This window comes from Nannobrachium achirus (genome assembly GCF_963921795.1).
Source record: "Nannobrachium achirus genome assembly, chromosome: 1".
Lineage (NCBI taxonomy): Eukaryota > Metazoa > Chordata > Actinopteri > Myctophiformes > Myctophidae > Nannobrachium > Nannobrachium achirus.
In genome coordinates this window covers 34,352,589-34,364,785 of record NC_137810.1, presented here as the reverse complement: position 1 = coordinate 34,364,785, position 12,197 = coordinate 34,352,589, and the positions used below count along the sequence as shown (strand labels likewise).

Sequence of the window (12,197 nt, the reverse complement as noted above, 5' to 3'; positions counted from 1 at the left end):
ACAGTTACACCATGGTTTACACACAGAAGAATTCGGCGTTTGGGAATACCTGAAGCTCTTTATCGACTTCTACTAACTTAACTATGACGCTTTAATATCACGGTTTCTTGCAGATTTCACCCATGGCTGCATTTTACTGTGCTGTATGTAGACAAACGTCTTTCTCTGGCAAGGGACACATATTTGGGAAAAGTCATCAAAGCAGACTCAGAGTCGTCCTTCTTAAATTCTCAGAAAAGGTTCGTTGGTTCATTTAAGTTATATAATATAATTAACGAGCCTTGGATCTAGCCCTGAAACATGACGGTCGCTGATCAGCGACCGTCATGGTTCAGGGCTACCTTGGATCATAGATGTATTTTTTTTATCGAGTCTGACTTTTGCCGTCGTGTCTTCGAAAGCAAACGTCAGACTCGATCAAATACAGATAGATAGTCTTGATCCAAAGCTAGAAGATATCCTTGCATCCACTGGTTAAAGTATATTTATGAATTTGAACATTTCATAGACAAGATTGTGTGCACATCTCAAGCCTATATTCAGGCCAGGTGCTGGACATCAAGGTATCAGATAATGGAAGGAGAAAAACGCCCGCACACTGTTCATATGCTCCAAAAAACTTACTTTTATTATAGGCAACTGGCTGCAACGTTTCGACTTTACGTCTTCATCAGGCAAAAGTTTGAACATACCATAAATAAATAGCCAATCATTGGTTAAACTAAATGAGCATAACCATTCACATAACACAGTTTTTAACTAATACATTTGATTAAACTAACCAGTTGAACCATTCTATAATTAAACTAACCACTTTAAACATTTACTGCTTAAACTTACGAAATGAACCTGACTGACTAATCTTGCTAACTGTAAATTGCATAACATTATTCAAATAATGTAGTTAGATGCTATAAATGCTACATCCAAGTTGCAATACCCTCCCATGATAGTCCATTCATGAAACAGAAAGTCCCATCTGATTGTATTAAACAACGATAAACTCATTAATATTGCACCTGTACAAGGTGACAGGGTTATCCTCTTTGTCTCTGTCAAGTTTTTGTTTCATAACAATCCACCTAGACATGTTATGAGCTACTTATTATGCGCAGAGATTATCTATCGGTATGTATGTCCTGCGTACACCACTTTTGTTCCGAGGAGGCAGCAAGACGTTGAATTATTGAAATCGAGTGCTTTAAAAATGTGCGACTCCCTATCCTCATTCAAACCCACCATAAAAGAGCACCTGTCCATAATCTGTGCAGCTTTCTGTATATTCCTTTTATTGCTCCTGGTATTGATGATGATTTCTATGTGTATGTCTATGAATTGACTACATAGGACCACAATGGAAACAAGGCTTTTTTTGTATTATACTTTTACATTTCTTGCGTAATCGTACTTGCTGTACTGTTTGCAAACTGTTGAAGTATTCAATCAATCTGAACTTTTCCAGGTGAAAGAAGCCCGGCGGACAATAAAAAAGCCCTATGTTGAGAAATGTGACTTCACTCAGCACCAGCGTACATTCTGGTGTTACTGCTGTGGGATGGAGGTTGAAAGGAACGTCACTGATGGTAACATGACTGTGCTGTTCGGGGGGCTGTTGGAACACATGGCCACGTAAGATGTTCTGCTTACTTTCACTCTCAGAACCTCACTTGATAGTTTGAAGAGGCAGTTAAACACCTTCAATTGATATCCTTTTAACTGATTTAACCCTTTTTAACATTTCTTTTTTTTTCTGTTTTTTTTTTAGATCCTGCCTTTTATTACTTTTATCTTTCATTAGATTTTTATGTTCTGCTTTTAATGTTAAAACTTTGATTCGCGGCATTTATGTTTGAAACTCCATAAATAATCAAATGATATTATTACTATATCATTATTCATTTCAGTTTCATTCATCAGTTTTCAGCCCGGTCTGTGTTTTCCCAGTGAAATGTTATGGAAGCAACCACGTGACTCGCCATTAATCTCAAGCGAGAAATGGGAGCGTGTCGCGAGATTTCCCTGCGAGAAATGGCAACAGGCTGCCAAAAAATACAGACCGGGCTGACAAAGTGAGCGTTTTTAAGTATTGTTTCAACAAATCGCTTGGATTACCCCCGCCGCTAAAAAAGTAGAGATGCAAGAGACTGGTATTAGGACCATTTCTTTTTGGATACAACGCTTGGTGACGGTAAGAGCGGTTGATAACCTGGTGAACTACCCCCGGAGAAACCTCATTTGGGCATGCTGTGAGCAGGCATAGCCGCGGAGCGAGTGGTTCCGAAAGGAGCTAGTATTGCAAGTGTTGCCTGCTTGCTGACAAGAGCTGATTTTCTTGCTATTAATGTCATCTGTATTTGGCTGCATTAATTTCACCCACTATCCTGTCTTTTCTCCACTTTAATAGTTAAAGCGGAAACACTTAAAATAACATGTTGCATATATGGACACTTTGTGCAATTGACCTGAGTGCTCTATTAGTTTGGCAAAATAATTCAAATGTAATTGTAATGTCATTTCAGAGCAGAACATAGGAAGAGCACACACAAGTTCTGGTGGGAGAATAAGGCTGACCCAAAGCTTAGAGACCGATTCATCATCACACAGGAGGAAACCGAAAGGTAGGTGCCAGTGGGTACTCGTTACAAAGTGTAACTATAAATGTATGTCCATGTTTTGGTGTCCTTCTAGAGTAGCTGTGGTCTAGCCTAGATCACACTACTCAGTTCGGAACAGAAAAGCAGGTCTTCTGCCATGTGGAAAACCTTGGTGACACAAGGTTATTAAGGCTGCTCTGAAGTGATTACTGTGTTATCTTTCAGGTTCAAAGCTGAAGTGGAAAAAGTATTGGAGTCTTTTGTGGAGAAAGAGGATGAACACATCAAACAGGTGACACACAATCTCACTCTTGTTTTGATATATTTACTTATTTAAAGATTGTTTTAATTTCTGGTCATAGAGGTTTAGACCATTCCTTCAATGAGGATGGGATTTGAAATCAAGGTAGACCAAATGTCAAAGGTCTCAAGAGGTCATTCCAAGTTCCAAAATGTTTTAAAAGATGTTTTACTCATTATGTCTGTCAAATTAAATGGAGGACATGATTCTCTGCTTTTCTTCCTGATGGGTGTGATTGCCCTCTGTCACGAACAGTAACCAAAAATCACGTAACAGTTCCACAGGCTATTCAGAGGCCTGTAATTTCTCATTATTCAGAAATCCCCTGACCACAAATAAACCCCTGTATGTTAGTTTTTCAGGCTTTTATTTGGGATAACATTTTAGAATAATCCCCAAAAATACCAAAAACTATGAAAAAGTCAGTCGCTTTCCGTAAGTGTTGTGATGTGTTCTTGTTTCTCCAGCAAGCTGACCATATCCGGGCCCAGGAGAAACATCGTCTGGAGGTCCTCCAGTCATTCCTTAAAGAGGTTTGTTTTGCCAGGATGCGATGGCAGTATCCGTCACTGTGGACTAGCACTAGTTGCATTTCTTTTCATTGTTAGTTATGTTGAAATATTACATCAGCTTCTGCATTATTTCCGCATCTTGGAGGGAGTTGTTGAAGAGGGGAGATACTTGAAATGTCTGTGATTAAGTTTGACATTAATAACCGCTAAACTAAAATGGCATTATGGGTAGGGATGGGACAATAGTCGTTTTTGTTGTTTATCGTGATTAAAAAACACTCACAATAATCGTATCGTGGAGATGTGAATTTATCGTGAAATTATCCACTGTTATGCACCGGGATCAATTCACCTTTTATTTGCCGAGCTGCATATATCTGGTACAATGAATTTTAAGCCCTCTATAATTGGTAAAACCAAACCAGAAATACTTGATAGTCTTTTGTTTTCACTCTCGACCAAAACTCTTTGCCAAAAAATATACCATCTACAAGCTCACAATGTGTCGCGTTGCAACGCGTTGTGAGCTTGTAGATCTGCTATTTTTGGTCAAATCTTCCGCCCCAGGATAACGGATGTTGGGGATATTTTGATTATCGCGATAATATTGTAAATCACATTTTATTTTGGTCACAATAATCGTGACATGACATTTTCGTATCGTCCCATCCCTAATGATGAGTAGTACAGTATCAGCCTTTATCTGTGAAACACTGTTGGCTTTTCCTGAATCAACATCAGCCTGAGAAGGAGCTGGAGCTGCCCAATGGAAGCCACAGCCTGGGTAACTCTGTAGAGGAGGGAACCAGGTGAGTCACATGACCCTCACATACAGCACTGTTCACCAAACACTGGGTCGGGACACATTTGTGGGTCGCGGACACATTTTTGTGGGTCCATTAATATTTTTATTATTATTATTTCAAAACATAAAAAAAAGCTAAGATTTTCATGAATAAAAAAATTAAATGATTTTGCTAAGTAATTTCATTAATAAATAAAAGACAAATAAAAAAAATCCATCTACAAGCTCAAAACGCAGCGCGAAGCTAGGTATATTTAATTACATTTAAATTAAAAAATCACACCCGTGTGAACTGAGCGGTGGTTGTGTGTGTGTGTGTGTGTGTGTGTGTGCGCGCGTGCGTGTGTGTGTGCGTGTGTGTGTGTGTGAGAGAGAGAGAGAGAGAATATTGTAGTTGATGCTCAGACTAGACTCAAGAGCACCCTCTCTGGTCACTGAGTGGTAGTTCAGGCTACATACACACATACATACATACATACATACACGGATACATACACGGATACACACACGGCCATGCTATGGAGCGGTCTACCACCGCTCAAAAATATATAAAAGCATTGGTTTGGGAAGGAAAGAAACAATGTTTATAGCATACCTCATGAGTTTTGGATGTGAAACAGGTCCAACTCATATGTGAATAGACTGACTATTCATTTGTTGTCACCTTGAAGCAGGTTTTTCCTCATAAACGGTGTCAGATCAGCGGCTTCGAATGCTATCAACGCACTGAATGGGAAATTGTCACGTCTTTTCAGACCATTGAATGTTGCAGTAGCTGAGATCGTCACCATTCAATGCGTTGATGGCAGTAGGTTTTTGTCATCATTCAGTGGGTTGACAAAAGTAGGGGAAATGAAGATTTACTATTCTGGCCCCCTGGTTTACAACTTCTGGCGGCACATGCGACCATCGCAACGCTCGACACGGCGACTTGCTCGCTACCGCTCGCGCGGAAGTGTCTCACGTGGATCAAGGTCGCCTGAGACGGCGCAACTCCGTCATGGTCAATAACTATACTTTGTACGCTCGTAGTAAATTCTATGCACAGATGCGTGTTTCAAAAGCCTAGTGTAGCCAGGCCATCAGAACATCTTGAATGAAACACAAATATGAACTCTGTATTTATATTAAACTGTGTATGTTGCTCACAAATGATTTTCAAAGACATCAGACAGATATTTTGGTAGAGCAGGTCTTGTTTTTTTTTTTTTTTATAATAATCAAATGTGGTTTTGCTTGATATTGTCTTGGGATAGCTCTCACTTGAAGCCCACAGGATCAGATGAACAGGCGGGACCTAGCCGGGTAGACTCCATGGTGGAAAGCCATTGGCCAGGACCGGGACAAGGCCTGACCTTCATTGGTTACCAGGTATCACTGTTAAAACTCACAATATCTTAGATTACTCATTTTGTTTGCCTAAATACACCATTTCTGTCATTAACAAAGAGTAAAGAGATTGCCTCCAACTGCATCCAAAAATAATCCTTATTATTGTTCTTTTGACACAACCATGCATTTCTATATTTGTTGAGATAGATTCTAATGGGTTTCAGTTGCATTGAAAAGCATAAAAGAAGCATTACAAAGTTTAGCATACAGATGTCACTGTTTTTACACCTGCATGACACAAAAGTGTGACAAGCTTTGACTAGATATCCATACTTAGTCCGATGACGCAACATCCATAGTATAGACAAACAAGCACATCATTGCACGTCTGAACTGAAAATGCCATGTGACACATTGGTCTCCACTGTGAGGAAAGCAAAGGATCCCCGATTTGACATCAAAACTACATGGATCTATTATCATAACACATTTGTTTAAACAGGTTTGTTGTTTAAAATGTAATAGCTTTGATGGATCACACTTTTCTTCTATTACAGGATTCTTCAAACAGTGGAAATGTTCACACAGGTAAAATAAACTTGAAACTATGAATTTATCCACAAGTTTCCCCGGGGGTTTACTGGAGACTATCAAGACCAAACTTCCGGGTTTAACAGCAGACATACAAGCTCACGTCGCGTCGCAGATGCAACCCGTTGTGAGCTTGTAAATCGGCGGCGGAACCTCGATGCAGACGTTTGCGCAATGCACTATGGGGCGTTGGAAACTCGTGGATATAATCTGCATCTTTATTCACTGTGTAACTAACTGTACATGAGAACACTGGGCTTGTTTGTAACATTGATTACTTGATTATTCCTTGTTGAACTATACATGATAAATGGACAGCATTTACAGTACTGTATATAGTGCTTCTTCCTAGTCATACCAAACACTCAAATGTACTGGAGGTACATTCACAATGTACAACCATGCAAGGCATCAGCCTGCTCATCAGAAGCAGTTTGGGGGTTCAGTCTCTTGCTCCAGGACACAGGCAGATGGAGCCAGGGCTCAAATCAGCAACTTAACGGCCGCCAACCCTCTGCTCCACCTGCTGAGTCACTTAGTCCCCCTATAAGAGATGCATTAAATTTAGACATTCACCTTTTCTGCACTATATGACATTTGTCATGAATGATATGTTTATTACTATTTTGTGTCTGCTTCGAATCTTTTGAGAAATATGTGTTATTAGTTCCAGAAATGAGTGTAGTCATTGTGTGTTGTAGGGGCCATTCCTCCATGGTTACAGGAGGATCTCGGAGATGGGAACCCTGGGATGGCAGCGCAGCAGGAGATCGGCCCATCGCTGCAAGACTTCCTGAAACAGAGTAGGAAATGCACTTTAGTTTCCAGCACCATAAGGGAGGTTAACCTCTTTCAACCTGGTGTCCCTATTTTTGGCATTCCAGGAGTCTTGGTGCCATACAGCTGACAACATACAATACTCACAATTAGTACTAGATCCCAGAGGGTGTAGGAATGAAGAATGGTGGACGGCCACCTCGACCAATGGTTTTGCTGTGGTTTACCTCAATCATTTTAGTTCAATTTATGCACAGTTTTGGAGTGATGTAATAATTAATTAATTTTCAGGTTTTAGGTGCTGTTACTAGGTTGAGTTTAGGCATGGTTTGGTGGTGGTAAGGTACAGTTATGGGGAGTTAATTAATACATTAATACAAACCTACACTTGGTATGTAAACATACCAACTGATTAATTTGATTAAATTACTGAACATCCTTTTATATTAAATATGTCCGTGGCCTTCACCCTGGTCATTTATTTGTTTGTTTGTTTGTTTTCTTTTCCAGAGGAACAGGAGAAGTTGAGGAAACTGCCTGCTAACAGAGTGGGGGCCAACTTTGACCACAGCTCCAAGACAGACGCTAACTGGCTGCCCTCTTTTGGTAGAGTGTGGAACAGTGGCCGCCGCTGGCAGTCCAGGTGAGCTCACTCTCAAGAACAGAATGCTGTTTTCCCTTTTCTTTGATGATGGCTAGCCAGATTGACTCATGAATGACAAGTGTTTTGAAAGGTTACAATAGAATTCACCTTGTATTGTAGATTGTATTTTCAGGGAACAATTAGCTGCATACATGTCTTTTAGATACCAGTTTTCACCTGCTTTTGCCTATGAGTGAAACGTGATTATGAGTAAATATGAGGTGGAATGGAAAGGTATCGGATACAAATCACGTTAATGTGTCCTTGAGACAGCCATGAACCCATAACTATTCGCAGTTATGGTTACACTAAGTGACAATGGATCAGAGCACCAGTGAAATGGGACTAAACGGTTACATTTCTTTGGACACTCAAAAATTAGTTAATGCCAGATTTTCACTTATTACTTGTGCCAACAGAGCGCGCAAATACTTTGCAAGTTGACACCTGGACAGAGTGCAGTCTAATTAGCGTGGTTACCCCTATAGTACCAGACTATAGTACTTAACCCACTTTATTTCCTTCCATCTTTCTAGAAGATAAACTTTTTTTTCCCTGTGCTACTCCTTCCACAGTTTTGGTGGCACACACTTGGGGCATACATGTATGTCAAATCAACCGGCTTCATCTGACTCCTATACATGCATTTAACACATATGGTGCCAACCCCGAGTTTCACGAGTTTGTATTGGTACTACCGCTGTGCCAACCCCGAGTTTCCCGAGTTTGGGCCGTTTTTGAAAAAAAAAAAGTTTTTTTTTTTTCAAATTTTTTTTTTCAAAAGTTTTTTTTGGACCTCCAGAAATGTATTAGGCATGATCGCGATCGCGAAATTGCATGTTTAACCCCCATACCAACTCATTCTTTCAAACATGGCAGCCATGTTTGTTTACATCTGAAGAAAACATAATGGCTGATAAATCATGAATGCCTGAACGGATTTCCAAGCGGATTTTTTTGTTTGAAAGCTGTGAACAGCATCTACACACGTGGTGCATCATCTAGGCATGGGCGTGCACTTTTTACACAATTGCACAATTACATGGAAGCTATGGTAACCATGGCAACGCGAGACATTGAAGAGAAAAAATCATTGCAACATAAGTGTTAAGAAAGAAATGACTGTGAAATGTCTAATTTTTATCCGGACAAGTGACTTTTGTGCCCAGACAAGTGAATAGGAAATGTACTTGTCCAAAGGACTAGTACCTCAAAAGGTTAATGTCAAGCCCTGATCATAGATAGCTGACATCATAGACAACATGAGACTGACACAGTATGTCCATATATAGGCATTGCAAGATATGGGCTTAATATTGATGACATCAGGGATCTCCATATATGGGCATAAAAGGGACTGACACAGATATCTCCATACATGGCCATTAATTTATTAATGAATTAATTTTCCCCATTGACTTGAATGGGGAAAATTCAAATGGTAAGACGGAATTCATTTGCAAGCGTGTCTCGCGTCACGGCAACCACACTTGCAATTTCCAATTTTCAAGAGCTATTGGTCGTTCATCCAAAAGTCTAAACGGAAAATATTTCAAAAGTCTACCAAAAAGAGGAATATTACTTTATGATGATGTATAGATTATTTTAATCTATCTGTCCTGTATAATAAGGCATATAATTGATGTGTTTATTTTGTCAACAGACATCAGTTCAGAGCAGAAGAAGAGGGGCAGACAAAACGACAGAAGAGAGAGCATGGCTCTGCAGAGGGATCCAAGATGCCCAAAGTAACTGATTAGCTTGACAGAAATGAGTATGGTTACAGAGCCTTGTTTTATATATATGTGTGGATTGATATATTATGTATTATATGATATGAATGAATGCATGGATGTTTATTTTGAACATTTAAAAAAAGACAAAAAAATAGAATACAAATGAATACACAATAATAATAATAATGCATTAAAAACAATTAAAACAACAAATGTAAAACACAAAATAACGCACAATAATATTGCATAATAATAATAATAATTTCAATAACACAACTGTTCGAAAAGGAGTAGGAAAGAAGCCTAAGCTTATCAGGTCCTACCCCTATTTTACATTTCCTAAATCAAATTAAATCTGTTTTCTATCTAAAACTTCATATTGTTTTATAATAAAAACTGAACAGTGCTGAACCATACTGTTACCTACTGTATACACACTATTACCATGTAACCTCAACCCTGATATGTTATGTTTATTTAATCCCAGACCTACTAGGCTGGTGCTGGATTAAAAACAGTATAACAATAAAACATCTGCACACCAGTACTGCTTCTCTCAGATGCTAATGTACTTATGTAACGTTTCGAGCCACCAGGTCTGAGGAAGAACCAGATTTTTATATACAGTACATTATACTGCGAGTGTGTGATTGTATTTTTGTCTCCACTAGTCCGGACGGTTTTCGCCCCTGTCCGTCTGTCCTTTGCCCAAGGAAGAACCTCTACCCCAAATTTTCAAATCCGCCTCATGGTGGAGCTTTATAACAGCCTGCTTAACTCCGACAACTTTTGTCCAAAACTCACAAAAACTGTATTGTGATCAAGATATATGAGTCAGATTTATCATATACCTTTCCAATTCTCTATAATTGCATTCCAAAATGTGCGAGTCCTGCTTAGACAACGTAGCCAGGCAGATACCTATTTTATTTTTTATTTCTTTTATTAATATTTTTTGTATTGTTATTGGGACATTACAGCCTATTGTGATTGTTACTGAAGTCTGATGCTTCTCAAGATACTTAGGGGTTGGGCTTTGGCACACTCATAACTTTAGCTTTGTAAAATGTATGATTATATGCCCTATTTGTGATGGGGTCATATTTACCTCAAATATAAAGCCTAATAAAATAAAAGTAACTCCAATGTTGTACAACTGTTATCTGTCATTCATCAATACGTGTTCTTTAAATTGTGAAATAACCACATTTGGACCTATAGTATAGACCTTTTTCCAGAGCGCTGCCATGTAGCTGCAGTGTCGGCGCACAGCACACATAAGTGCCGCTTGACACCGCAGTTATGGTTGCCACTCAGAGAAATCTGTCTATAGATGTTTTAGTAGGTTTTCTACAAGCTCGAACTAAGCCTGTCTACTTGTAGCCTGGAAACCAGACAAATCTGCCATTGCAAACAAATTCCTCTGCGGATTTAGTCTGGCACCGCTCAGTTACAGACTAATATCTACGCAGTGATATTTGTCATGGCCATGCCAGGCTAGTCTACTTACTACAGTGCCAGTGTAATGGTCACTCCACCAAGACCAGTGTGATGTACACCTCGTAGATCACTGGCTACAGTGGCTAGTGGTTCCCAAATGGTGTGCTGTGAGCCAAGTCCAGGTTTGCCAACCACACATTATTATTGCAATACTTATACTTTCTTTGTTTTGTGACAGCACTCATTTCCCAATACAGAGGAAATAAACAATATATTACCTGGCATCCGTATTTCACCCGCTAACTTTCAAAAACAAAATATCTACAGGATCACAATGTGTCGCATTGCGATGTGTTGTGATCCTTTAGATCTGCTATGAATAAACACCATATTATATAGTCAAATAAAATAAAAGAATACAAATCACTGTTGTTTTATGATCTATTGTTTTTTGATGTGGAGAGCACATTCAGTTGTCAGAAATCTCCGGTAGCTGATATCAGGAGGCGGCGGAAGAGTCAAAGTAATGAGTCCTAATTGCAGATAATACCTTTCACTTCCTTGCAGAATTGGTAATGTTAATTACAGCAAAATTAACAGCACATGATGTATTAAAGTTGTTTGGTTGGCTCTGAGTGACTACCCAGTCAGTAACTAGTGGGCTCCTCTGTGCTCTTTGGCTCTACTTAAATAGAATTACATAATCTTCTCATTAAAAACCAATACATAGGAAATCTTTGTGTGATCTTGGGTCTTTTATTTTCCTGAAGGGATCTGAGTCATTCAAAGATTCATACTGTACACGTCTTCCCCCCCCAGCGCTAACTTCCCAGTGTTTATGGTTGACATGCTGAGGGGAATGGAGAAATCCCTGAGGAGGACATCTGGTGGGTGAGTGGAGAATTGCAAGTTAGGGGAGTGACAGGAACAGAAGTAGAGAGTCAGTAAACATTGAGTAAATTACTGATTCTGAAAATATGGCTGGAGAGATGGCATTGTACTGAACTGTACCTCTGCTGTAGATGTGCAATGTCCACCTTTTTCCTACCCCAAACAACCTCCCTCAAACTGGCACGACCATAGTCAATTGCTTCAAACCTGCTGTTATGCTTTGAATTGGTCTACAGTGACTGACTGCTGATATATATTATCTATTATTCCAAACACTGTACTGTAGGCCCATGCATAGACATATTACTGTTTTATAAATGAACATTTCACCAATCTGAATAACTGATACTTTCTTTGGCTGTCCACATCAGAGTTTCCCTTTCTTGTTTTCTAATGGTTTATCACATAACCTACTGTTTTTTCCCCCTATAGAACTTAGGCTTCATTGAGTAAAATGTATTTTTGCTTCAGGGCTGTGTGAAGCGAGTCTTGTGACATGGCGTGCCGTGTACTGTTTTTGTACAATCGCTTGACGTGCTGAGGCTTAAGACCAACTATCACTAGAACTACAGTTT

General features: G+C 39.3%; 1 protein-coding gene across 1 annotated transcript; it reads left to right on the top strand.

Moving 5' to 3' along the window:
• The first annotated feature begins 21 nt into the window (after positions 1 to 21).
• cenatac (centrosomal AT-AC splicing factor) lies at positions 22 to 10,437 on the top strand. The gene is made up of 11 exons (XM_080724350.1): positions 22 to 239; positions 1,463 to 1,629; positions 2,520 to 2,618; positions 2,820 to 2,886; positions 3,363 to 3,428; positions 4,149 to 4,216; positions 5,469 to 5,583; positions 6,102 to 6,132; positions 6,837 to 6,938; positions 7,423 to 7,555; positions 9,219 to 10,437. Exons 1-11 carry the CDS (start codon positions 123 to 125, stop codon positions 9,313 to 9,315), a joined length of 1,062 nt encoding a protein of 353 aa, XP_080580476.1. The 5' UTR covers positions 22 to 122; the 3' UTR covers positions 9,316 to 10,437.
• The last annotated feature ends 1,760 nt before the right edge of the window (positions 10,438 to 12,197 follow it).

Bases quoted from the DNA above. Each gene is read 5' to 3' on its own strand.
- cenatac (XM_080724350.1), top strand. From the start codon at position 123: ATGGCTGCATTTTACTGTGCTGTATGTAGACAAACGTCTTTCTCTGGC. The intron at 240-1,462 runs GTTCGTTGGTTC...GAACTTTTCCAG, and splicing joins TTCTTAAATTCTCAGAAAAG to GTGAAAGAAGCCCGGCGGAC. The intron at 2,619-2,819 runs GTAGGTGCCAGT...GTTATCTTTCAG, and splicing joins ACACAGGAGGAAACCGAAAG to GTTCAAAGCTGAAGTGGAAA.